This window comes from Terrapene carolina, unplaced genomic scaffold (assembly GCF_002925995.2).
Source record: "Terrapene carolina triunguis isolate 2854851 unplaced genomic scaffold, T_m_triunguis-2.0 Scaffold629, whole genome shotgun sequence".
Classification (NCBI taxonomy): Eukaryota; Metazoa; Chordata; order Testudines; family Emydidae; genus Terrapene; species Terrapene triunguis.
Genome location: NW_020664980.1, coordinates 6,097,096 through 6,124,553, shown reverse-complemented (window position 1 = coordinate 6,124,553; position 27,458 = coordinate 6,097,096). Strand labels below are relative to the sequence as shown.

At 42.2% G+C, this 27,458-nt stretch overlaps 1 protein-coding gene across 5 annotated transcripts in view; it reads right to left on the bottom strand.

Moving 5' to 3' along the window:
• Positions 1-27,458, bottom strand: part of ACSL6 (acyl-CoA synthetase long chain family member 6) — a 124,462-nt gene that overhangs the window by 14,023 nt on the left and 82,981 nt on the right. For 3 of the 5 annotated variants that reach the window (XM_024213346.3, XM_026659495.2, XM_024213344.3), the window contains exons 4-14: positions 26,380-26,444; positions 25,468-25,569; positions 25,232-25,331; positions 23,404-23,582; positions 22,987-23,019; positions 18,466-18,517; positions 11,620-11,693; positions 7,509-7,586; positions 3,832-3,966; positions 2,357-2,491; positions 274-369 (exon numbers count right to left, since the gene is read on the bottom strand). In XM_024213346.3, coding sequence (XP_024069114.1) covers positions 274-369; positions 2,357-2,491; positions 3,832-3,966; positions 7,509-7,586; positions 11,620-11,693; positions 18,466-18,517; positions 22,987-23,019; positions 23,404-23,582; positions 25,232-25,331; positions 25,468-25,569; positions 26,380-26,444 — 1,049 coding nt within the window. Of the gene's footprint in view, positions 1-273; positions 370-2,356; positions 2,492-3,831; positions 3,967-7,373; positions 7,452-7,508; positions 7,587-11,619; positions 11,694-18,465; positions 18,518-22,986; positions 23,020-23,403; positions 23,583-25,231; positions 25,332-25,467; positions 25,570-26,379; positions 26,445-27,458 lie in introns of all 5 variants that reach the window. The other 2 variants (XM_024213345.3, XM_024213343.3) reach the window with 1 other exon arrangement.

The following is a 27,458-nucleotide window of genomic DNA, read 5'->3' as shown; positions in this document are numbered from 1 at the left end:
TCCAAATATTCCTGAACTTGTATCCAGATCTGAACTTTGTCATTGGCTGCCTTTCTCTATAAAGCACTGAAAGTCCTGGATCCAAACTCCTCTCAACTTTGGGAGAGTTTGGAGCCATGTCTGATCTATGTGGTTTGAGCCCACTCTTACTATTTATATCTTTGACTGTCAGAAAAAAACAATTTCTATTGTGTCCTGTGGCACCCTCTGTTGCTTTTTACAGATTCAGACTAACACGGCTACCCCTCTGATACTTGTGTAGGTGAAGTGTACCTGACATCCAAGTGCTGCCCGAAGGAACCCCAGAACAGTTGGAGAAGCAGGGGCAGCTCCTGTTACAATCATCCTAACACACCCACCAAGGCTTGCCTGTTAGATAATAAAAGAAAATAAAACTTTTAGCATCCCATATGAGCATACACATTCAATCACATCTTGAAAGGAAAAGCACTAACTGCATATAACTGAAGTAGCCCAAAAGAAACAGCCCTTCTTCCATTAGAAAATTATAATCAGCACCATAGGAGCCGCATCATGGACCAGGAACCCATTGTACTAGGCATTGTACAAACAGAACAAAAAGTCCATGTGCTTTGGCTAGTCCCTGTTCATATAAATTCCATAGTTTTCCTTAAGATTATTACACACAGTCTTAGATTCCAGTCCTGCAACTGACTCTGCATGGGCAGACCTTTCTGCCCAAATAGAGCCCCTTCGAAGTCAACACTGCCTGGCACAGATGCATGGGTGTGCCTGCATGGAATCATAGAAATGTAGGGCTGGAAGGGACCCAAGAAGTCATCTAGTCCATCTTTCCATCCTGAGGCAGGCATGAATCCATCTGGCTCTATAGGACTTCATGGTTAGGACAAAAAAAAAAAATCATCACCCTAATGTCCTGCCTCCATTCTTTTCCTGCTCATTTTCATCCCATTGCTTTGGTAATTCCTCCCTGAACAACCCCAAACAATTCTGCCTCCTTTTTAAGGTTGATGTCCTTCAAGTATCTGTAGATGATATCACATCAACCCCTTTGTCACCTTTCAGCGATGCTGTAAGTCAAAAAAAGGAAGACAAAGAATTTCTTGTAATTTTTAGACTTTGAGGTTAGAAGGTCATGGTCACAGATCCTGAATCAATGCAGAGCCAGATTTGCCTTACATCTGTGAAGGACACATGCCTAGTCTGCATCATTTAAACTCTTATCTTTGCAGACTGAGGGTAAGCAGTTCACAAATGAAAGGAGCGATCAGTTTCGCTGGCTAAACATAAAGTGACATGTCACTGGATAAGTCATCCAATTAAGAAAAGTAATTAACCAGAGCTTGCTGGAGTGATACAGCATATCAGTGATTTAGTTGACCTAGGAATGCTTTACTGAGGGACTCTGTGGCAAATAGCAGGACCATTCAGATTGCACCCAACAGGCCCTCAAATCCTTTCCCTTTTGTTCAATTGCATGTTAAATGCACAGGCTTTCCTTTATGGCCTTGTATGCTTTTTCCTAGGGGGGAAAATGGTTTGGGATATGTACTGACTAAGGCCCTAATTCAAAAGCTACTGAAATCAATGGGAACCTTTCAGTGGACTTTGGAACAGGCCTAAATGTCTTCAGCAAAAATACTCCCCCCCCCCCTTTCTCTTTTTATCTTCCCCATCAAACACAATTTTATTTGATTAATAGACCAAATTCACAGGAGCAAGACCCTGTAAACCTGAGAGAGGCTGGATGATTAAGGAGGCAGGAAGCCCCAAAGAAAATAAGTTTGTTAAACCCATTTGTGTGTGAGTTTAGCTACTATTTTTGAGCCATTCCTTCTTTCATGCCCAGTATTTTATTCATTGTTCTATAGTGGTCCACCTAGGACATTTAGATATATGAAGTATGTATTGAATTTCAATATAAAGCTAAATTTGTGGGTGAAATTCTCTGCTGGCTTAACTCCTGTGGAGCAGAGAGTTTGGCCCTTATGCCTGATACCTAATAATACATAGAAATTTGCTCAGATTCCTGAGGTTTTAAATGAAACAGCAAAGTGTTCTGCTGCCTCTTCACCATCTTGGATTTCATGTTATGCACCCCCTTAAATCCATAAAACAGTGCTTAAGCAATACTTCAGTGATGCCTATACCTTGTGCTGACCCTCAGCACAGGGATGGATTGCACCCAAGTACCCAAAGTGAATAGCAAAAATAAGCAGATTAAACAAATGTTTCTATTAAAAGAGAAATAAAAATGGTGCTCTCTCCTCTCTAGGTTCCTTTTTTCAATTCCACTGTTTCTAAATCAGCCAAGCTGACTTCACTGATTATTTCTTGAGCAACAGCTATACAGTCACTTTCCCCAAGTTCTTACCTGGATTTTATTAAAAAATAGTTTATCCCACAAACTGTCATTTCTAATGATTCCACTTTGAACTTCAGCCTTTTTACGCTTTGCAGCAAATTCCAGAAGCCAACGTTTCAATGGAGTATCTGCTTGGCTAAAGATCTAAGAGAATGCAGGATGACATGAAAGATTACACAGCTAAGAAAGAAAACAGAGTGTATTAATATCCTTATGATAACAGTCACAGGATCAGATTTCAGGGGGTAGCCGTGTTAGTCTGTATCCACAAAAACAACAAGGAGTCCGGTGGCACCCTAAAGACTAATGGTGCCCTAATACCCTAATGGTGCATATAATTTCACTCCATGCATCTGAAGAAGTGAGGTTTTTTTACCCACGAAAGCTTAGGATCAGATTTATCACTGGGCAAAGCAGACACCATTCTAATGAGGTCAATGAAGTTACTGTTATGTTAGCAGTATAATTAAGACCACTACGCTACAGTTGTAGGTGTACAAATTATGTTTTGTTGCAATCTATTCTGAAATATACTTACTTTTCCCTTAGACAAAAGAGGGGAGAAGTCAAGAGAATAGAGGCATTGACTACATTTATATGATCAGTGTTTCCTGTATGATTTCTATTATATGCACCATTAGGTGAAACTATGATAAAGTTCTAAGGTTGAGCAACTTGAATTAGAATATTTGGCAGCTAGCACAAATATTGCTATTTGTTGAGGTGATGATGGCCATCTTTATCTATGTTTTAAAAGAGAGCAACCCGAACCGGCTCTCCGTATCAGTACCCCCTAGTATCTGTCTCAATAAATGAGGAACCAGATCCAAACAGACCTGAACTTGCAGAAAGTTTACATCAGTAGTTTGTGCCTTTAGATCCCTCTCTTACTTTTAGGATAAATACTCTACACATACTGAACATGGCTACTAAATATGCTATCCTCTTAAATATCTTCCATGGAGTTCTCACATGACCTTCTCTTAGTATGAAGGATTTTTAACCACTAAGTCAGCCTTGAGCTTTCAATATTTAAGCCCTTTTAAGACTGCTCAGCATATCTCTCCTGTCACTGCCAGCAGTGAGTGAGGACCAAGCTCCAGCACTGGCTCAAAAGCAGAGAAAGCATTAGCACATCCCAGTTTGATTCATGCTTCTCTTGGCCTCAGATCCTGTACCACTGAAATCACTGGGAATGTCACTACTGACTGTAGTGGAAGCAGGAACAGGACCTACATGCACAGAAATTCACTTTAACACACAATGGGCCAGGGTCCTCAATTGGTATAAGCTGATATAACTCCATTGACTTCAGAAAGGCTATTCAGATTTACACCAGCTAAGGATCTGGTCTAATGTATTTGCAGTGAGGCAAAAAGTCTATGAGAAAGTTAGTGAAACAGGCCAAACCTAAGGGAAGTCTCTAAGTTAACTACTAGACAATTATTGACTTCATTACTACAAACAGAATAAATGAAACTTACCTTATCATACATTCTATTTAATAATCGTGGTACAACAGGGAAAATGGTTGGACGCAGTGCTTTCATATCATCCGATAAGAGACGGATATCTCCTTGAAAGAATCCAATTCGCCCCCCATGGCAATATACGACAGACTGTGATGGGTGGGGGGGGAAACAGACTACTTATTTCCTTGCATTTAATCACTGTGGCAAAGCACCCCCATCCCTGTTTTAAAGACGCATTCCTGAAATTTTATTTACCATTGTGGCTAATGGGTTTTTTAAAAAACAACTAAACCACTTAATAAATTGGGTAGAAACACACTGACTTTGTATGGACTTTGATCATAGATCCTTTACTTGGCATTCATGTTTAGAAAACAAAATTTAGTACAATTTGTGGGAGAAAAAGGAATCAAAGCTGAAAGGTGCAATTTTCAAAAGCACTTGAATAACCTAGGAACACAAAGTCCCACTGAACTCAATGGGGCTTGTGCTCTTAAGCCACTTTTGAAATTCCCTCCCTAAGTTCCTAATTTCTGCTTTTTTATTTTTACCATATGACTCATTATGCAACTTTTCTGACTCCACAATTAAATCTGTTGTCATGTAATCAGATTGCACAGTTCTCTTACATGGTCACTCCAGGACTACTGTATCAGACTGGGGGCAAACTGTCTTGCAGTGGAGCATACTTCAGAGATAGCTCTTTGCATGGCTGTGGGGTTACACTGGATTCTGGCAAGACTGAAGTGACCAGCCTGGGATTCCATGTTCATGTTCCATGTTCTGTTGGACACCATTTTCTTTAGACTCACCTTTGATTGTGGGGACTAGGAAAAATTTAGTCTTTCGTCTATAATTCCTCATGAAATCTCTATGCTAGCCCTTTTGTGGTTAACAGAGGTTTCTTCATGTCTTTTTATGTCTTCTGAGACAAGGGGTGAAAGTAACTTAAAGGACTTACCGGTACGCTGGAGTCCTGAGCAGGGGGTGGGGCCTCAACCGGAAGAGGCATGGTCTAAATCGGAAGAGGCGAGGCCTTCAAATCCCCGGGCACTTTAAATCAAGATTTAAGGGGTCCGGGGCTCTGGCTGCGATAGCGGCGGCTGGGAGCCCCAGGCCCTTTAAATCACCCCTGGAGCTACCAGCTGCAGAGGCAGCTGGGAGCCCTGGGGCTAGGGGGCGATTTAAAGGTCCTGGGGCTCCAGGTGTCACTACCGCAGCGGAGCCCTGGGCCCTTTAAATCGCCGACGGAGCCCCAGGGGCTCCCGGCTGCTGTCGCTACCCTGGGCTTGGGGCTCTGGCGGAGATTTAAAGGGCCCGGGGCTCCGCTGCGATAGCGGTGGCCAGGAGTCCCTGGCCCTTTAAATCACCATCAGAGCCCCACTGCCGCTACCCCAGGGCTCCAGCAGCGGGTGATTTAAAGGGCCGCTTCCGGGAGCCCCAGGCCCTTTAAATCGCCAGCCTGGGGAAGCCGGTCTAGTCCGGTACGGCATACCAGCTTATTTTCACCTCTCTCTGAGACTATCTTCATGCAGCTGTTAGAACATCCTATAACCCAATATGCATTTCCTTTGAGGAGAGGATGTACCTGTTGTTAACCCAATGACAAATGGGAGATCCAAGTGTGATTCCCAGCACATGGACATGCATTCCACTGTTGCTGAGGCTGGGAGCACTGTGAAGGTATCTACTCAGCCCTGGGACACAAGCATTAAGCCAGTTTTGAGCCTTCTGGCCTACAAAAGATTCCTTGTCTGGGTGCAATGTGGAGCCATTCGGGGGGGGGAGGGAGTTTCAGGTAGTGAGCAAAGAGAGAAAAATAATCTGAGCTCCCAGTCTGTGTCACATACCATATACACGGTTATTTGCACACTCTTATTTTGGTGAAAAGAAGCATTCCTTTGTGAAAAGCCTTAGAGCATATTTAAAATGAAATTACTGGCTAGCAATAAAGGATATTCTGAGTCAAGTGTGGAGAGTTAATTCTTAACTCCCCCTGTACATTTTAGGCATTGCAAAAAATGCAATATCTAATATCAGAGCCCTGCAGTATTTAGGTATCAGTGAGTGACCAGTTTTATTTATCTCTGAAATTGCTCAATTTTTGTTGGCATGGAGGGGAAATTTTCAGGACACAAAGGACAGTAAGGAACAGGCACTCAACTCCCATTGGAAGTCATGGGCAGTTGACCACCTAACTCTCTTATGTACCTGTGAAAAATCTTCCCCCATCTTAAATCTTACATTTCCAAAGCCATGAGGGAGTAGCCATATAACTCCTACTGAGTTACTGGGATTTATGCAGCTACACCACATTTAAGAGCTCTGCGTAAGCTTGTCTCTCATCAGCATAACTTGGTTCAATCAAAGATATTACCTCACCCACCTTGTCTCTCTAACATCCTGAGACGAGCACGGCTACAACAACATGGTTAATACTTACTCTCCAGGTACTGACTATAAAACCATAGGAATTTAAATCAATAGAAGCTTGTGGGTTTAAGAAATATCACCCTGTCAAATCCACATACTGTACTTCACATGTGCAGCAGGTTCCTGGCTAAATAATTAAAGATCCATATGGAAAAAAATAGTCACTGTATATGCACAGAGAGCACTTTAAAAAATTAAGTAGTTGAGATACTGAGGTTTAAAGAGTAATCCCAGGAGCCTGCAGGTTTCTTAACATGGCGAAAAGTAATTTAAGTCTGGTATAGCTGTTATTAGAGTTAGGCCCAAAGCAGAACTCCAAATCTAAAATCCCACCCAAAAAAAAAACAAAAAACCCCACACACTTTGGGAAAGCTTGGGTTCAGATTCTGATTAAAAAAAAAAAAACACATGGTGTCAGCTCAAATCTGACCACAGACTCCAAGCCCCCACTAAATTTTGGGAAATTTGAGTCAGAACTGAATCCAGATCCAAACTTCACAGTTCTGGCCAATCTCTAGTTCATGGATTTTCAGACCGGCAGTTTTCATCTGCCTTATTTGGAAAGAAAGTGAAGTCACTTATATGGGCTAGCATGAGTCAGTACTTCTACTTGTCATTATTTCCAAGAGACGATGGCTTCCACTTATTGTGCTTTATACACTGATCTGCCAGGAAGACTGCATGTGTCACCACTGTGGGGGTTTTTCCTGCTTTTCAGTTTCTGCAAATCTGATTTATTGACACCATAAAAAGTGTGGAGTTGATAAAGAATACATGCAATATTATTTTAACCACCATGATTGCTGGTCCTATAATACTTTGAAAAGCTGCCCCCCCCCCCAAAAAAATAATAGATATCTTTTGCCCCAAAAAGATAATTATTTCTGCACATGTGCCATTTTCTGATCTCAGTTACACTCCAGAGACGCTATTGGAGTTCCCTCAGATTTACCTGTGCAAATGAGATCAGAATCTGCACCCTGGAGCTGCACCCATGACACTTTTGGAGTACAATCTGTTTTAGCTCTACAGTATATTGTGGAGTATTTTGCCATGTTTACCATTTTACTTAGTTATTTTTTAGTGTGGAAACAGGACTTCCACAGACACCATGACCTTACCTGTACCATTCTCTCAAACATGTGTGCTAAAGGCAAATAGGAAATGTGTACATCCTCACAAGTAGGAGCCCACTGACTCTGGAAGAAAACACAAGGAGCCCCACAAGGCCTAGTCAGTTCAGACAGGTTTCTTACCTGTATAACTCTTTCAAACATGTGAGCCAGAGGCAGGAAGGAGATGAGCACATCGTCCTGTCTCGGAAAGATCACTTTCTGCAGGTGAAGGGCATGGGAGACAGAAAGGAAAGAAACACTGACAGGAAGACAACAAGAGAGTCATAAAACAATAAAAAGAAAAATGGCACCAGAGGAGCAAAAGAGTAAAGATTATCAAGAAAGAGAGAGAGAGAGCGAGCAGCATACGAAGCGAAGCGTTAGGCCACAACGTCAATGAAGCTAAGTTAGCAGGAGTAGGAAAGAGCGCAAGGATGTACATAGAGAGCAATGGAGAACTCTCCCCGCTGCAAGAGTGTATTTATCAAGAAACTCTGCAGCTCATACGGCAAACAGGTGCTGACACCGAGGAACCAAATTTTCCTGCATAGGCTTTTAAAGTGAGGTGACCAAATAAAGATTTGCACACTCAAATTGGCATTTGCCTCAAAATGGGTGTCTGGGCATTTCAAGCGCCGAGATTCAGGATTTGACTATTATGGCACGGTGTTCAGCTGCACTGAGTACACACTCACACTTGCACTCAGCCTCAGTGCAGCTGAGGTAGGGAGGAGCTCTGTCAATACTGGGACTGGCCAGGGGCCAAAATGGCCTCCAACGTAAGTTTGAATGGTGCCCCATGGCTGCTCTCCCGGCTGGGGATTGGTGGAATACATTCTGTTCTATCTCCAACTTTCTTTTGCTCCTGGAATACCTCTTTCTTCATCCAGCCGACCCTGACATGCCCCTGAACCAAGGGTTAGCAGGGGGGTTGCATAAAGCTGGCCACCCCAGCTTTACACTAGCCCAGCATTCCTCCATCTTGGTGGGATCTTCAAGATGTTCCATTAGGGCAGCTTTAAAGTTGCTTTGTGCCACTCTGCCAGTGTGGAGTGAGCTTAACACAGCTAACAGTCTGGCACCTAGCCATGATGTCTAGGTTTGAAGATTTGGGTTTATTAAGCAGAAAATTTGTATCAAAAGTTTAATCCTGCACAGAGATGGGTACTTTCCTCCTAATTACAACCCTGATCCTGCAACTGGATTCAACAAATGGCCCCTCTGGCCCATGTGCATCCCCACGGAAGTCAGTGGAGCTCTGCAGAGGCACAAGAATCACCTGTGCAGATCCAAGTGTAGATTCAGACCATTAGGTTGAAAGATGCAGGATTTTTTGTGGAGGTTAATTATTGATTTTAGTCAGAATAATATGTTGGATTATTGAGCTGCAAAATATTAATTCTTTTTGGTTAGTGTTTCTTCCAATTTTAAGCATCTACATTATTGGTGCTCCAGAGACAGATGTGGGGGAAGAAAGAGGCTGAATAAATTATAAAAAGAAAAAAAAAACCTGGTTTGCTAAGATTTCTTATTTTGTCTTATTGGGCTGGAATTTAACAAAGGCCCTTAGCCTTACATATTTCATCCATCAGAAGGAAAGCTAAAAAAGAAAAAAAGTAACTTCTCTACATAAAAGAGTTTCCCAAGGTGTAGGGATAGCCATATTATAGTGATTACAGAAACTGATGGCTTGATTATATCCATTACGCTGCACCTTGTACACCAGTGCAAAGGGGGTTTAAAACCCTGCTCAATCAGAATGGTATCATTTCACATCCACTTTGCACTCCCATTACTCTGCTGTATCTGTCAAAATAATGGAGTATAATAGAAGCCCCTGAGTTGCTTTCCCATGGAAAGGAATATTGAGATTGACTCTCTTTTGGGCATGTTTTCCTGTCATCTCCTGAGATCAGATGAGATAAGAATTTAGTGTTTTCAGTGTCTTGTTTCACCTGTAGTTTTATATAGCAGTCTGAATATTCTTGTGTACAGGAGACTAAGGTACTGAGATCTGCCAGTCTACCTGCAAGTGTCTCTTCAAACTGGTCTCCTTATCCATAGGTACAACTGCGAAAAACCAGTCTCACCACTGGAGAAAAAGTCATATTTTTCCAGTTTTGCTAAAAAGGAAATATTGTGCCTTTGATGCAATATTTTTCTATTTTTTCCAAAAAATGAAAATCTTTGTTTTTTCTCCCCAAAACCAGCAATTGGACAAATATTTTTTGGAAAAAAAAAATTCAGTTCATTTTTATACCGCAGCCAATGGGAGCTGCGGGGGGCGGTGCCTGCACGCGAAGGCAGCGCCTAACTCTAGGTGCTGAGGAAGATGTTGCCACTTCTATGGAGCCCCCCAAACTAAGCGCCGCCCGGAGCCCGCACCCCCTTCTGCATTCCAACCCCCTGCTCCAGCCTAGAGCTCCCTCCCAGAGCTCGCACCCCACATACTCTCCCACAACCCTGCCCCAGCCTTGAGCCCCTCCCGGCACCCAAACTCCATCCTGGAGCCCGCACCCCCTCCCACATCCCTGCCCCAGCCCTGAGCCCCCTCCGGCAGCCAAACTCCCTCTCGGAGGCTGCTCCCCCTCCTGCAACTTGAACTCCTCGTTTCTGACCTCACCCCAGAACCCGCACCCCCAGCACAGAGCCCATACCCCCTCCCACATCCCAACCCCCGCCTCAGCCCGGAGCCCCTTTCCACACTCCGAACCCCTCGGCTATACCCCTCACCCCAGAGCCTGCACCCCAACCCCCTGCCCCAGCCTGGAGCCCCCTCCCACACCCTGAACCCCTCATTTCTAGCCCCACCCCAAAGTCTGCACCCCCAGCCGGAGCCCTTGCCCCCTCCTGCACACCAATCCCCTACCCCAGCCTGGTAAAAATGAGCAAGAGAGTGAGGGTGGGGGAAAGCGAGCGACAGAGGGAGGGGGGATGGAGTGAGTGGGGGTGGGGCCTCAGAGAAGGGGCGAGGCAGGGGCATGGCAACGGTGTTTGGTTTTGTGCGATTAGAAAGTTGGCAACTCTATTAATGGCAGTCTTAGGTCTTGAGCCAATACCCTTTGAAATCAATGGAAAAAATCCTATTTCCTGCAATGGACATTGGATCAGGCTTTTGGGGCTTGATTCTGCAAAATTCTGAGTAGCCTCAAACTCCCTTGAAGTTGAGGGTGCTCAGCATCTTGCAGGGTCAAGCTCTTAGTGTTTACTACTGTGAACTGTCCCATTGACACTTTATGGTGATCACTAATGAGGCCCCAATCCTGCAGACACTTAAACAAGTTCAATGGGATTACTCTCCTCACATGCATGAGTATTTGCAGGATTGGGACCTACACCAGGGAACCTTTACAGAGTCAAGCCCGAAAACAGGAATATTTACAGCATTGGCCCAGGAATAGATATCAGATTTATTTTGATAAGGTGAGTGTGTTATCAGTACATTGTTTCTTTAACTGTAATGGTTCAGCCAATGGTCCTTTCACTGTGTACCAGTAGATTTTTTCCATCACTTAAGTATTAGCAGTCTATTAACATGATTAATTTGTGCTTCAGCAATGCTGTTTCCCATACAGGAAGTATGGTCTCCAAATGCATGTTTATACATTGTTTTAAATGTACTTCACATATAAAAACTGGCCAGTTTTCTATTTTAAAAAAATTATGTTACACAGTGTCACATATATCATATTGAAAATACAGGATGTAACAAGGTGTGTTTTAATATAAATAAAATGATTTTTGTAATATTTTAAATATGTTGCATAGGCTATCATATACTTTATATACACTGTGTGCAGAATGATGGCTATCAAACGAATAATGGACATGTTGGAAATTAATTTTCTCTAGGGGGTTGGTTTATTGTATGGGCATCACTGGGAAGCTTGTAGTCATTTTTTTAAGTTCTAAACACCAGTCATAATTTTACTGGGTTCTTTGGCCTTCACCAGGGACCCAGTACTGCAAGATCAACTCATTGACTTAATGAGAGTTGAGGGTGCTCCCCAAAAGGATTCAGTATCTTGCAGGAGCAGGACCCAAATGCATGTGCTGTAGTAGGGGAAACCTACTGTCATTCACCACTAAGGGCTTAACCTTGCTCCCATTTCAATGACTTGGGCCCCAAGAGTGAGATTTCACTTATCTCCTTGAGCATATTTCCACATCTTGGATAGATTTGAAATAAGCCAAAAATTCAAACTGAAAAAGTCACAGTATGCGGTAACACTCTCTAGATCGGGGTATTCACCTCTGTCACTTTCAGAAAGCCCGAAAAATCAGCAACCACGTTTCTGTGAGTCAGCATAGCACCTTTGGGGTTCCCTGAAAAGAAAAAGAAAAAAGAAACAGCACAGCATTAATAAAAGACCCTGTAGTAAATTTTCAAAGGCTTCTAAGACCTGGAGATGTTAAAATTCTTTTCAATGTCCCTTCCTGAATTCTAAAATAGCAATTTTCACAAATGAGTTGTTTCTATGCAATAAAATATACAAAGACATTTTAACTGTTTCAATATAAACACACAGAAGACCAATAGTATGATTTTATTGCCCATTCTCTGGGCCAGATAGTGTGAATCAGCCATTGAATCAGAGGATTTAAGAATGATGTGCAACTTTTTATAAAGTATTACTGTAAAATGAGCATAGCATGTTTTAACTGAAGGTTTTCTTCTCTGTTTGCAGCTACTCAAGATACCATTTAACACAGAGACCAGTCACCTTGATTTTGGCTAAGAAAGAGCTCTAGAACTATTGTACTTAACTTGAAGGTTTCTTTGCCAGATCACTGATATTACCATCACTGACTTTTTATTCTGAGTTTTGGCTTCTTCATGTCCACTTGAATAATGTTTCTGATGTTCACACCTCTCAATACACCGAGGTGTGGAGATTACTGGGTGACACACATGGCCACAAGGCCATTGATAAAACTGCAGCACTCTTACCCATGGGCAAATAGAACACAGTCAGCACAGCACATTAAATACTTCTGAGCATGTAAATAATAGAAAATACCTAGCATCGATCCGTTCTCAGGACCATGGTCAGGAGGAGTAGAAGGACTCCTGACCTTGCAGTGCTAGTGACTAGGACTTGACATATCTTCCTTTGCCTCAGCACCAACCCTCTTCCTCACTCTTAAAAGGGACTAGTCACAGAGTAAGTTGCTAGTCAGTGTGAGAACAATTGGCAGAAGTGGGCCCTATTCCCCCCCCCCCCCCCATAAATGGCAAGTAGATTAGTTTTAAAATCAGACTGAGCCACTGTACTGTAGTTCCTAGGACTAGCTGGGTGGAACTGGCTCTCAAAGAAGCCTTCCTTCTTTAATGTAAAGTAGATGGAGCTGTTTGTCATATGACAGGTGCATAATGAATCAAACCATGCCCTGTGGAATCCCACTGAATTCAATGGGCCTGCCCAAACAGTACGTCCAGGCAGAATTTGCCCCCTGGATAAACTAATCATGCCCCTGGAATTTGGAAGGGGTCACAGTGGCTTGGGGGTTAATGTAGAAGGCTATCTTTTAGGGTCTGAGGTTCAATTCCTCTTCAGTTCACAAACTTTGCAGGTACCATGCCAGTCCCTCTGTGGATACTGCTTCAGATCACAAAGACCCTGCTCAGGTCAGCACTATCAGCAGTTACTGCCCAGGAACAGCAGGAGTGTTGAGTTCAGTTAGCAGAGCCGCATGGGCAAGACTGCACAATGCGTGTTCTCTTAGTTCTCCCTTCATTGCATGAACACCAAATTCATCCAACTTTCAGACTAATTAAGTGAACCCTGAACACAAACATTTGCCACTGCACATATTTATTGGAATGAACAGAACATTTATAACATATAGAGTATTTTAGAACATGTCTTTAGAACATAAGAACGGCCGTACTGGGTCACACCAAAGGTCCATCCAGTATCCTGTCTACCGACAGTGGCCAATGCCAGGTGCCCCAGAGGGCATGATCCTAACAAGTAATGATCAAATAATCTCTCTCCTGCCATCCATCTCCACCCTCTGACAAACAGAGGCTAGGGACACTATTCCTTACCCATCTGGCTAATAGCCATTAATGGACTTAAATAGATAAATTCATGGAGGTTCTCTTTTAAACCCTGTTACAGTCCTAGCTTTCACAACCTCCTCAGGCAAGGAGTTCCACAGGTTGACAAAAAGAGAATTCTGTGAGCCAAGCTAAAAAATAGATGTGCACAGGAGACCAAGAAATTTCTTATCTTTTATTGTGAGTCTTGCCAAAAAAAATTCTCAAATCAGCCTGTACAATTCAGAGGGTAGCAGTACTTCTACAGAGTTGACTTCAGGAGCAACTTGTGAATGCACCAGTCCACTCATCCATTTCTCATTCAGACCAGCAAAAGAAAGCTGCCCCTGTGAATTTTTCTTCAAAACAATGATTGGATATTCTTCCTTAGTTTGTTTACCTCACTGAAATGCATCCTAGATTATATACCCCCAACTATATCAATTAAGGGTTTTTCTTTCAGTAACCAGCGATAAATCTTCAGACATCCTGGGAAACGAGATGGATTCTTAGTTTCTTTCAACACTTGAATTCATTTATTCGGTCTCTGAAGATTTTCATTGCATATTCAGATGATCCAGAACATCTTCCAGGGTTCTTCAAACCATCATTATCATAGATTCATAGAATATCAGGGTTGGAAGGGACCTCAGGAGGTCATCTAGTCCAACCCCCTGCTCAAAGCAGGACCAATTCCCAACTAAATCATCCCAGCCAGGGCTTTGTCAAGACTGACCTTAAAAACTTCTAAGAAAGGAGATTCCACCACCTCCCTAGGTAACCCATTCCAGTGCTTCACCACCCTCCTAATGAAAACGTTTTTCCTAATATCCAACCTAAACTTCCCCAACTGCAACTTGAGACCATTACTCCTTGTTCTGTCATCAGGTACCACTGAGAACAGTCTAGATCCATCCTCTTTGGAACCCCCTTTCAGGTAGTTGAAAGCAGCTATCAAATCCCCCCTCATTCTTCTCTTCTGCAGACTAAACAATCTCAGTTCCCTCAGCCTCTCCTCATAAGTCATGTGCTCCAGTCCCCTAATCATTTTTGTTGCCCTCCGCTGGACTCTTTACAATTTTTCCACATCCTTCTTGTAGTGTGGGGCCCAAAACTGGACACAGTACTCCAGATGAGGCCTCACCAATGTCGAATAGAGGGGAACGATCACGTCCCTCGATCTGCTGGCAATGCCCCTACTTATACAGCCCAAAATGCCGTTAGCCTTCTTGGCAACAAGGGCACACTGTTGACTCATATCCAGCTTCTCGTCCACTGTAACCCCTAGGTCCTTTTCTGCAGAACTGCTTCCTAGCCATTCGGTCCCTAGTCTGTAACAGTGCATGGGATTCTTCCGTCCTAAGTGCAGGACTCTGCACTTGTCCTTGTTGAACTTCATCAGGTTTCTTTTGGCCCAATCTTCTAATTTGTCTAGGTCCCTCTGTATCCTATCCCTACCCTCCAGCACATCTACCACTCCTCCCAGTTTAGTGTCATCTGCAAACTTGCTGAGAGTGCAGTCCACGCCATCCTCCAAATCATTAATGAAGATATTAAACAAAACCGGCCCCAGGACCGACCCCTGGGGCACTCCACTTGAAACCGGCTGCCAACTAGACATGGAGCCGTTGATCACTACCAGTTGAGCCCGACGATCTAGACAGCTTTCTATCCACCTTATAGTCCATTCATCCAGCCCATACTTCTTTAACTTGCTGGCAAGAATACTGTGGGAGACTGTATCAAAAGCTTTGCTAAAGTCAAGGAATAACACATCCACTGCTTTCCCCTCATCCAGAGAGTCAGTTATCTCCTCATAGAAGGCAATTAGGTTAGTCAGGCATTACTTGCCCTTGGTGAATCCATGCTGACTGTTCCTGATCACTTTCCTCTCCTCTAAGTGCTTCAGAATTGATTCCTTGAGGACCTGCTCCATGATTTTTCCAGGGACTGAGGTGAGGCTGACTGGCCTGTAATTCCCCGGATCCTCCTTCTTCCCTTTTTTAAAGATGGGCATTACATTAGCCTTTTTCCAGTCATCCGGGACCTCCCCCAATCGCCATGAGTTTTCAAAGATAATGGCCAATGGCTCTGCAATCACATCTGCCAACTCCTTTAGCACCCTCGGATGCAGCGCATCCGGCCCCATGGACTTGTGCTCATCCAGTTTTTCTAAATAGTCCCGAACCACTTCTTTCTCCACAGAGGGCTGGTCACCTTCTCCCCATACTGTGCTGCTCAGTGCAGCAGTCTGGGAGCTGACCTTGTTCGTGAAGACAGAGGCAAAAAAAGCATTGAGTACATTAGCTTTTTCCACATCCTCTGTCACTAGGTTGCCTCCCTCATTCAGTAAGGGGCCCACACTTACTCATCACCATTTGATTGCAAGTAGGAAATTCTGAAAATATATCCCTTCCTTCCTCTCCCTTTTTCTATATGAATAACAGCTGAATTCAGTGTCCCACAGCATTTGTGACTCTAAACACATCAGAGCAGAGCACCAGTTTTCATAACTTTCATCACCAGAAACCTCATCAAGAAAAATTCCAGAACAAACAATGCTGCAGATTTGATTTTGATCTAGCTACATGTGCCACAATGGTGATCACAGCGTGTGTGACCCTTTTTTAGTACATGGAACTATTTGACAGACTGTCTAGGCGAACAGAGTTCACTTTGCTACAAGTCCTTCCCCAGAGCCCATCCTGGATGGAACAGCAGCATATTAGTGATATAGCTTGTTTTTCCCTTTCTTTTAAATCATTAAAGTATCCTCTACTTGAATTTGCTTCGCAGAGATAACAGCACAAAATATCCTCAAAATAGCACAAGCACATTGACATAGATGCACAATGGAGGAGTGTCAACAATGGTAAGTGATTCCAGGCAGTTAATCAATAACCAGAGCATGACAGTCTTCAGGTGTCACTTCAGTGAGGAGCTTGTCTGACACTTCTCATATGTAAGAAAGGAATCTTTTCAATGTCACTGAATGCGTCACTGAACGAATGCCATCCAGTGTCATTTCTGAGCCTGTAAATGGCTGCTTATACCAAGTTAGCATCCATGAGTTACTGGTGAATTCTGCAAAAAGAACAGGAGTACTTGTGGCACCTTAGAGACTAACAAATTTATTTGAGCATAAGCTTTCGTGGGCTACAGCCCACTTGATCGGATGCATAGAATGGAACATATAGAAAGAAGATATATATATATATACATACAGAGAACATGAAAAGGTGGAAGTTGTCATACCAACTCTAAGAGGCTAATTAATTAAGATGAGCTATTATCAGCAGCTCATCTTAATTATTATTATTAAGCTCATCTTAATTAATTAGCCTCTTAGAGTTGATATGGCAACTTCCACCTTTTCATGTTCTCTGTATGTATGTATATATATATATATCTTCTTACTATTCTATGCATCCGATGAAGTGGGCCCACAAAAGCTTATGCTCAAAGGTGCCACAAGTACTCCTGTTCTTTTTGCGGATACAGACTAACACGGCTGCTACTCTGAAACCTGGTGAATTCTGCTGAACCATGGAAAGCCTTCATCAACATCCAATTGGCTCTGCTGGAGATTAATCTTCCAAGGAAACCTGTCACTGGTCTGTACTTGAAAAACTGAAGGATGTTTTTTCAGAGCAGTCAGTACACACAGATGCATAACAATGTTTCATGTACATTTCCACTCTTAGCAACCACCATTGCCTCATGCTCATTTAGGAGTTGTGTTGACAATCAGTTAAAAAAAAATGAAGGTGAGTCCAAACATCTCAGAGTCAACCTCTCTCTTCCCTCTGTTAAGGCATTTTGTATGTCTGATCCTATGAATCACATACAAAAGTTAAAATCCACTCCTGAGTTTACTAATAAACAGCCAAAAATAAATATAAATTTGCAAGTTATCAAACCCAAATTTTCATTATAGAATTCAAGTCATAATAGATACTTCCAAAGCTTTAACCTACTGACCCTGGCTCCATTTCAAAATAATTCTAAATGTGGTAATTCAAAATAAATGAATATGGGGCCCAATGCAGGCCAGGCACTTTCCACCCCATAGGGTGGTGCACCTTAAAGCTGCAAAAGCCCAGGAGTGTCACTACAACCTCCACAAAAGCCCTCATGCAGATTAACCAGGCAAAGAAACTAGACTTATTCCAGTAGAGGAGGATACATAGGTGATAAGATGGTAGGTACTAAAACACAAGGACCATGCCCCTGGAAGAGCTCTGACTGCAGAGTTTGAAATCTTAGGTTTAGGGGGAGCCAGAAGATGGGCTGTGAACTTCACCTCCTAGCTGTGGTTTTTCAGGCATACTCCTAAGCATAGCCCAAAGCCTGACTCTAGCCCAAGGGCTATGTGAGTTTTCCACAAGTTTTCTTTTCCTTATCTGTCCAGAATAAAGGGCTATTTAGAAAAACAGAACATGCTGAAAGTAGTAAAGAAGAATGAAACTTTAAAGGAAACACTGTCCCTAGATTTTCTAAACATTTTAAAATCCCAAACAAACCAAAAGTGCAGCCAATTTTTGGACAAATTCTTCCCCATAAGAGACCTTTGAGAGCCTCTCTGAGCATGGAGAGGCCACTTTTAGGTCTGTTATTGCCACTTTTAGGTCTGCTATTGAGTGACCAGGGAGATTAACAGACCTAAAAGTGGTAATTCTTCAACAAAAAAACTTCAAAAACAGACTCCAACGTGAAAACAGATACACAGAAGAATGAGGAAAAGAGATACACACACAGAACATTTTCATATACTTGCAAAATCATATTGCCAAAATATATTATTTCAGGAGTTGCAGAAAAATTATTATTTGTATTTTTATACCAGTGTAGTCTAAGTTTTTAATTTGATTATAACTTTATATATGTGTGTATGTATCTCTCTCTCACACACAAGTGTATTTAATAAACATAAAACAAACATAATTGTTCTATATAGGACAGTGCTAGATTGTGTTTATACACGGTGAGCCGTTATTCAGAGTGATTTTGGTAGTCCAATGTAATGCATTAAGATTAAAATGCCTGTTCTGTTACCTGTAGTGCCACTAGTAAAACAGACAATCGACAGATCTTCTGGTCGAGGAGGCTAGAAATACACAAAGAAAACAGGAAAATTAGAGAGTCACAGGTTAGCATCATTAGCCTTTGTGATCACTTCTTTATTGAACCAATCATGTCTCAACCCTGTCATTTCATTTTTTTCCTGGAGCTTGCAAAAACACATCATGTAATTCTTCCCCTAGTACGTTTGTCCATTTGGTCTAGTTTCCTTCTTTTCCCCTAGGTTTAGGTGTGTTAAAGGAGTGTGCTTTAGTGTGACTAGTCCATCATGCAAGATCCTTGCCTACTTATAATATGCTATAATATGCTATATTCCCTAATGAAAGAAAACCACAGCCCTCAAGCTTCTGCATGACAGCTGTTTGAACTACTTGTTTAAGATAATATTTATGCATTTGGCCCCTTTAGTGGTTAGGAAATCATTTGCTAACAGATCCTGATTTTCTTCATCTGTATTTGTTATTCATGAGTGTCTCACATTTGGGATTAATAATATATAGATGATGAGTTGTTTGAAAACAGCTATTTTCTATTTGTTATTCATGTCATGTGTTGGGTCCCCTAAGTCACATGGCATTTTTTCTGGTCCCTAACTGGATGATAAACTTTTTATTAAGAACAACAACAACAAATATTGTTCTAATTTCTGGCTGAATGCTCATTTGTTCTAAAAATTAGGGACATTTTGGAATGTACAGGCATTTTCACGAATACTCACAAGCACCAAATACATGCAAGTAACAAATAATAAGACTGTAGGAAATGAAACTCAGCATTTTTACGTGTAAAATATTTGGAAGTCAGGTTTCTGTCTATTATGCATCTAGCCTTAATCTGACAATGTAGTTCATATGTTTAAATGTTTGGGTGCCTTAGTTTTTGGAAGCCCAGTTTGAGACATCTTGGGCCTACCTGTCACTGCTAAGTGCTGCTATCTGCAATTGAAGTCAGTAAGATCGGTGAGTGCTAAGCAGCTATGAATATCAAGCCCTGTGTGTGTCAAGTTGGGCCACCAAAAAGTAACACACCCAGAATTACAAGCCTCTTTTGAATAATTGGCAGTAAGTGCACCCAGCAGTACCACAGTCATTTGTAGTAAAACCATACCTAATTCAACAGCTTTCAAAATGCTCCCAACTGGTGGTACCGTGGTGCATTTTTCAGTTACAGAAACCCCAACAAGTCTCCAAAGGTGACATAGTGGAGGAATCCACTCATATGCAATGGGTAAGCTTTGCTAATTACCATTTAAATACATTTGACTTAATATTAGAATTTAATCAGGCTACAAACAGCTGGCTCTGCATGGATGACACATGTCATCTTCCACTTGATCAGAAGATAATTCATGACTGTGCCATGGCCACCTATTGTGATTTGTCTTTCCTGGTTATTGTTTTGTTTCCTAAGGAACATTTACTGTGAGTTGACGTGCTATGGAGTTTAAAATTAGACACAGTGTCACCAAGACCATGAAGATGACTTGTGTCAGCACATGAATCCTATTCTGTAATTCTGCAACTGCTGTTTTAGGGTCCAGTCCTACAGTGTATCAAGTTCAATAGGGTAGACCTCTAAAAGAAATTTACATGTATAAGTGTTTGCAAGACCTGTCTCCTTTTTACTCTATGAGAACACGCTCCCCTCCCCCCAACATGAATGAAACAGCTGTAGAACAAACAAAGCCCTTTGATTCCTAGCATGGCTAGTGACAGTATGCGGAGCACTTTAAATGGTAGTATCAGGGAAATAGGGGGTTTCAGTGCAGTCAGGACATGTTTTCCTTGTGGGGAGATTGTCTTGGAAACAAGGACAGGAGGTGAATAAAAGGGAGTTCTGCTACTAGAGATTACATCAGAGTAATAGCTCTTAGTCTGATTTGTAGGACTGAGTGCTCAGGAATCATACAAGAACAAAATAAGGTAGGAAGAGAAAAAGGAAGATAAAAGGATTAGGGGATATAACTAATAAAGGGCTGTGGGTTTTGACCACTAGGCTCTGCTGTAAAAGGCCACTCTCATAAAAGAATGAAAGTTATCCCTTATCCTCAAATACATCACAAGTCTCCTCTGAAATAGAGAGAGGAGGCAATTCACAGATAACAGTAACTTGTCTTTTATAATTACAAGATTTAGAGATGTCCCTATGCAAACCACAAAGACGGAGTTAATGATTTCAGGGCACAGTCCTGTTGTACACACAGGCAAAACCACTGGGAGTTTTGCCTAAGTAAGGATTGAAAGTATGGACCCTTAATGTCCATCACAATTTTTTTAACACCACAAAACTAATACCAGCCCCAGCTGTAATTCTGTTCTTTACTTTAGAACGGAGTAAACGAACATGACAGATTGACCAATCCAAGTCCAGCTCTAAACAGGTGGAAGAATGAAAGGGGCAATGCTAACAAGGAACTGCTGGATTGCATTGTGCACACCTCATAAATAGTCTCTTCTCTAGTGAAAGGTGCTTAGGGTCCAATCCAAACCCAGTGAAGTCAACAGTAGAGTCGCTTGAAATTTTTTCCCTCACAAAAGGTTTTTCCAAAGAGAAAATGCTTTTCAAATGAACCTAGAGTATTCATTTCCAGCCACAAATTTAGCCTGAGGCAGCCACCCGGCCCCAATACTAAACTTATTCCAAACTAGCCAACTGGGATGCACCCTACCTAACCAAAACTAACAAACAAGCCTCAGAGCCAAAGGTAGATTTTGCTGGCCAACACATCTCAACCCTATCATCGCCGGAACCCAACACCAAATGTCTCAACCTCAGCACCTATAACCACCAAAAGCCAGGATGGCCAAAAGGCGCAAACTCTAAAAACAGAATGTCAACCAACCTCAAGCCTAACTCTGGTCAGAAGCCATTACCACACACCATCCCTAGCCCTGCCTAGGGAAAGCAAGAAGGCCCAACCATAATATCCAACCAGACTACTAGCCCCAAACAAGCTTGGATCAAGGTAGCTCACTAAAGATAGCAACATAGCCGTGGTAGCAAGGGCAGGAGCACTGGATAGCAGGCTGAGTACATAACAAGAGACTGTACTTGGATAGTTAGACTGTGCTGCCTAACTTTAGCCCAGGGCCCCCTGGCAGGCCCAGCCCTAGCCTGGGCCTCCCCGCAGGCCTCGACTATTATAGCCTGCCCTCCCATTCCCATCACGCCCAGTCCTACTCAGAGCCCTGTGCTGCCCTACTCCTAATTGTCATCTGGGTCCATGTGCTGGTTCTGACTAGAACCCTCATCTGTGCCCATATATCCAGCCCAGGCCAGCGTTTGAACCTCATTTGTGTAAAGTCAGGCTCCAAAAATCCTGAGATTGGGTTTAAAAATCCTGGGATTATAATTTTAAAAAGAGTGTGGTTTTTATTTGCTGCTGGGGTTTAAACCTTGACGATACACTCAGGACATGTTTTCAAGCTTTTCTCTGCAATCAGAAAGGCTAAAATTTGCTTTTTTTAAAAAAGGAAAATGGAGATTCTTATGAAATAACATCATAATGGGAGCTGCAGGGAGCTGCGGGCCACAGGGACATGCTGGCTGCCGCTTCCTGCGGCTCCCGCTGGCTGGAAACGGCGAACCGCAACCACTGGGAGTTGCGGGGGGCCGTGCCTGCGGGTGGTCGACACAAACAAAATGTCTTGTGGCCCGCCAGCGGATTACCCTGATGGGCCGCGTGCCGAAGATTGCCGACCCCTGGGATAGTAGGTGGGTCCATATTATGATTAGGGTTTGAGTTAGGATTCATGCTGGTTAGCAGGCTGGGGCAAGAGGTAAGGATGGGATCAGTTAGCAGATGTGAACAAGGATTAGAATCGGGGATGGACGGAGCTCTCAAACTAGGGTTAGGGATTGGGTTTGTCTGTGGACCCAGATGAACCTACAGGAATCTAGTCTGAGATGTTTCCTGTTTTTTCTGACTGGCAATCGAGATGTCTTAACTGGAGCCATTAATTATTATTACATTGTTTTTATGCTGCCTTTTTGTTGAATTGTAGCTCATTTGCCTTTCATAAAAGACACTATTAAATTGATGTAGTTTGAAATCTATTCTAAAGTCAGGAATTTTGTTTAGCAGTTTTTTGAAGATGGTTGGTTTAATTTGTCCTACTTATTCTTACACTTAGCATTCACAAAGCTCTTTAAAGAACACTGTAGAATCTCATCCTCTATCGTTCCTTCCTTGGGTTTATGTTCTGAAATTCCATTTAAGGATTCAGGGCATATAATTTATGAAGCAAATAACATACATCTCAGCAAATGAGATCCACACTCAGACCATTAGTGGAAGATAATGGAGCATCTTTAGGATCCTTCATTGTCAGTCACCTCCTACTGAGAAATATACCAGACGCTACATTTAATGAACACACAAACACAGTTCAGGCTTTGTGCACACTCTGGCAAATTATTCTCTTTCATTTGTGAAGTTTGTTTAAAGTAACTACATGCGATTAAAGGTTGGAGAAAAAAAATGATTGGACTCACCACAGGGACATGCTGACTCTCACGGCCACAAGCCTGAAAGAATATTAACAAAATCATTTCCATTCTAACATATGCAGATTAACGTGCTTGTTAATAAACTGCAAATGACCGAGGAAGCTGGAGACAGAAAGGAAGAGAAAGAAGAACAGGAAAATCCTGCCCTGACATCTCTACAGGATCCAGTTTAAAACAAAGTTTAGTTCCAGTAAAACCTCTGAGAAAAATACATAAAACAGAAGAATTGAGCATAAAAGAGAAAAAATAGCTGACCAATGTGCCTACTAATAATAATGTAACTTTATCCATGAGAAGCAGCTTCTTGCTTTAACTGAATATCCATCTCCTGGATTTCATCCAATAATATCTGAGCTGATTATTTCTGAGTCTAACATTAAACAAGAGGGATAGGAACTTCACCTCTACTTCCTGCATGGATTGGACGTGAACACCACATCTTTTCCCTCTTTCCTTTAGGTCCTTCTCAAAAGGGTCCATCAGAATAATAGACTTTAAGCCTGGCGTTTCTCTTTTCTCTACATGATCCAGGAGGATTCTGGCTTTTTCTGGTTTGTCACAGATTACAGTGGAAATATCAGCTAAAAAACAAAAACAAAATAATTTTTTAACTTAAATTTAAAACTAGCTGCAGCTTCACAGTACTCTCTGTGAATCTCTGCTAATCAGTCTTCGACAGTCATTTTATATTTATACCATTAGATCTTGGAATATAATATATATTTTCTTTTAGGAAACAAGTACATTTTAGTATTTAACCCTAGTCACCGTAAATCAACACTGAACAGAGCACACTAATGTATCTGAAATTGAATGAATAGTAAGGCAAATATTTGTTTGCAGCACAACGCGCATCAGACCGACAGCTACAATTATTTTAGGATTCAATTAAAAATACGAAAACTGCAGAAAAAAAATAAACCTGAATGGTATGAAGTGGTTGTTAGAAACTCAAAGCCAAAATGATAAAAGGAACAGCTAGTAGCACTGAGATAATTCTCCTCCCTGGAATGATCTTGTCAGTGGCTGGTTGCTGTTATGATCCTGAGCTATCCTGCAGCCACAGAGATCACAGCAAAGCTCTCCTTGAGCCAAGTTGAAATGCACACTGGGCCAAACCCTGGTCCCACTGAAGTCAATAAAAAAAGCTCTTGCTGTCCTCAATTGGAATTGGCCATCTGTGCAACATGTAAGATGCAGTAGAAAGAAAGGGCATAAAAAGAGAAAGGACATTTAAAAAAAGGAATAAATACATCCTCAACTTGTGTCCGCAGTTAATTGTAAATTGACAGTTTGCACCCACTGAGGATCTGGCCCATTCTTTAAAAATATACATCAACCGAGTCTCCAGAAGTCTCGAGGAAAGTGACTTTAGAACAAAGAAACCTCCTTTCTGAGAAAGCAGTGTGTGTTCAGGATTCTCATTTTCATATGGCATGTAAAGTTAGATGCTACTAAAAATCTGCCCTGCTTTTGCATTAGTACAGCTCAGACCAGTCCCTGCAAAACAACCGTACAGCCTTGTGTTCGGCTTTTCGGCACAAGACAAAATCTTTAGATTTTACTCTTACGGTCCTAAGCCCTGATCTTGCAAAGTTTGAAGAAGGGGCTTAACTTTAAGCTGTCCCATCGGCTCCGATGCTTAAAGTTAAGCATGTGCTTAAGTGCTTTGCAGGATTGGGACCCTAGAACCTTAAAATTTGTAGGGAGAGAGTCTCATTTTTTTATGGGAAGTCTATTACATAATAGAATTTACCCTGCCAGGCAGAAATCCCAGTAAGACAGGTGCAATGTTAAGGCTCAAGACCCATAATGTTCAAAGTAAAATACATGCATAAAGTGAGGTTTACTAAATGATAGATTAATTGTTAGCACTTGTCATTGGAACAAAATAAGCAATAATGGGCTAATGTTGCAGGGAAAATGTATTACATATTCGGGAAAACTTATAAACACTACACTCAGTTCAGCAGTAGAACAAGCTACAAGACGATGCCTGGCTGGAAATATACAAAGCTTATCCATTAGGGATAATTTCAGAATAATAAAGCCGGTCCTCCCATGATACATAGAGATATACTATATAACCCAGCTAAGGTTACTTCCAGCTAAAACGATTCACTGAGCCAAAGCATCTGCCTTTAGGAAAGCAGAAGAGAAATCAGTCATTCTGCATAACAAGAATGATTTTCTGAGAACCTCAATGATATTTATGCATGTCTATTTTTACCTGTGTTGATAATGTAACGAATGGCTCCATGGCCTAATGTGTCATACAGGGGGACCACCACCATAGAATAGGTATAACAAGCCAGCTCAGAAATGATCCACTGGAAGGAGATTTTACAAAGAGAAAAGGGGTAAGGGAAAGGGAGTGATTAAAACACTTAATGAGATTAAAATTTAAAGTGAGATCAAAACTCAAGAATATTGTTAACACTGCATGAGGTTACAGCAACATCTCACCTCTGGACGGTTTTGTGCAAAGACCCCAATAAACTGACTTGCTGATGGTTTACATCCCTGTTGGAGTAACCCTGATCCTAAAGCTTCTGCTCTTTCAGAGACCTAGAAGTGGGAGAAAAATGGATAAGAGAGAGGAATGTAAGCAGCAGACACAAATGAAACCTAATCTACAGTGGTGGGCTCTAATATTAGTTTGTTGGATAACACATAAAACAGACTCCGGTAGCCTGTAGCCATTAAAGAATTCATGACACTTTTGGCATTCACCTTAGTGCCCTTGCTAAATTCCAACCCGAGCAATTAAATTCTGCTTACTTAAAACTCCCCAATCACGTGAAATTGTTATGTTGCTCTTTATTTCTGGTCTTAGAGCTAATCAGTAGTTTATTTATTTCAGTGTGCATAATGCTTTGGTGCTATTACATGGCCTCCCCGCCCAGAAGTGGCTGCATTTCAGTGGTGAGTGAGGCAAAGTAATCACATTTGATCAAATTTGTACACCTTGCACATGAGTATGCCCACTGAAATCAGTGGAACTACTTCCACGAGTGAAGCCATCAGGATTCAACCCAGGGTTTGTAATTCCCCAAAGCTTTGGCTTGCGAAAGATGCTCTGTAAATCAGTACTACTAGTAGTCAACACTAAGCTCCCAATCCTGCTAAGTGCTGAGACAGCTCAATGGAAGTGAAGAGTGCTTATAGCAGCTGCCAAAAGGTGTGCAGCATCTGGGAGGATCCTGGCTCAAATGAAAACTAGCAGGTAATTGAAAGTGGTAAAATAATACATGATCATAACCCTCCCCTCCCCCACCCCCCCCAGGATAGCACTAGGAGGTTTCTTTTAAAAACAGCTACGTTTAGACAGTAAGGATAAGGATTCTTTGGTGAAAGAAAGATTCATGATAACCTCACCTCTTTATACGACAACCATTGGTAAGGCTGCTTGGGCTTTCTGAATCCTAGACAGGGGCCATTCTCTAAACAAAATAAACAGATTACAAAGTTATGGGGGTCTTAGAGCCAAGTGCTAATGAATTATAGGACCCTGAGCACCTTAACAGTAGGAGGTTGCTCTTAAAGAACATCCATTGTTGTTATCAAGGTCAATCCATGTTTCTCTGAGGCAGAGTTCACACAGAGTGCTACCAGATTAAAAAGGAAGACAGCCCTGTATAATGGGGCACTGGATTATGGGCCATGTTGAGCCTTCATTCAAAATCGCAAAGGTGGTGTTGATGTTGAGCAGGCCCAGTGCCCTGTTAAACCAGCTTTTCCTTAAGACAGTGTGGACATCATTATCTGATAATGGCTTTCATCCTAAATGTCACCTCCCACAGGTCTGGTTGCCCTTTCATTGAAGCCCTAGGAAGTCAAAATTATTCTGAATAAAAATGCACTTCTCTGGAGGAGGAGTGGAGAACATAAGCGTCTCACTGTAGAAAAGAGGACAGCAATACTTGGAATGTTAAACTGCCTTTTTTCCCTGAACCTCACCACACATAACCCACCTGTAGGGTGACCAGACAGCAAGTGTGAAAAATCGGGACAGGTGGTGGGGGGTAATAGGAGCCTATATAAGAAAAAGACCCCAAAATTGGGACTGTCCCTATAAAATCAGGACATCTGGTCACCCTACCCACCTGTCCTCCGAGGTACTTACATGTGCCTCATCACCAGAGTAACAAACTGCATCATATACAGCAGTTATTCTGTTGAGGGTTCTGGTGGCATTAAAACACCATCAGAACAAAGCTCACGTGCTTTGTTCAAGTCCAAAAAGGATCACATCAAGGGCCCCAGTAAATCTGTGGCCAGGACAGGGCCGGCTCCAGGCACCAGCTTAACAAGCAGGTGCTTGGGGCGGCCAAGGGAGAGGGGCGGCACCTGCGGCAATTTGGGGGCGGCAGGTCCCTCACTCGCTTTAGGAGCGAAGGACCTGCCGCTGAACTGCCGCCGCCGATCCCGGCTTTTTTTTTTTTTTTTCAATTGCA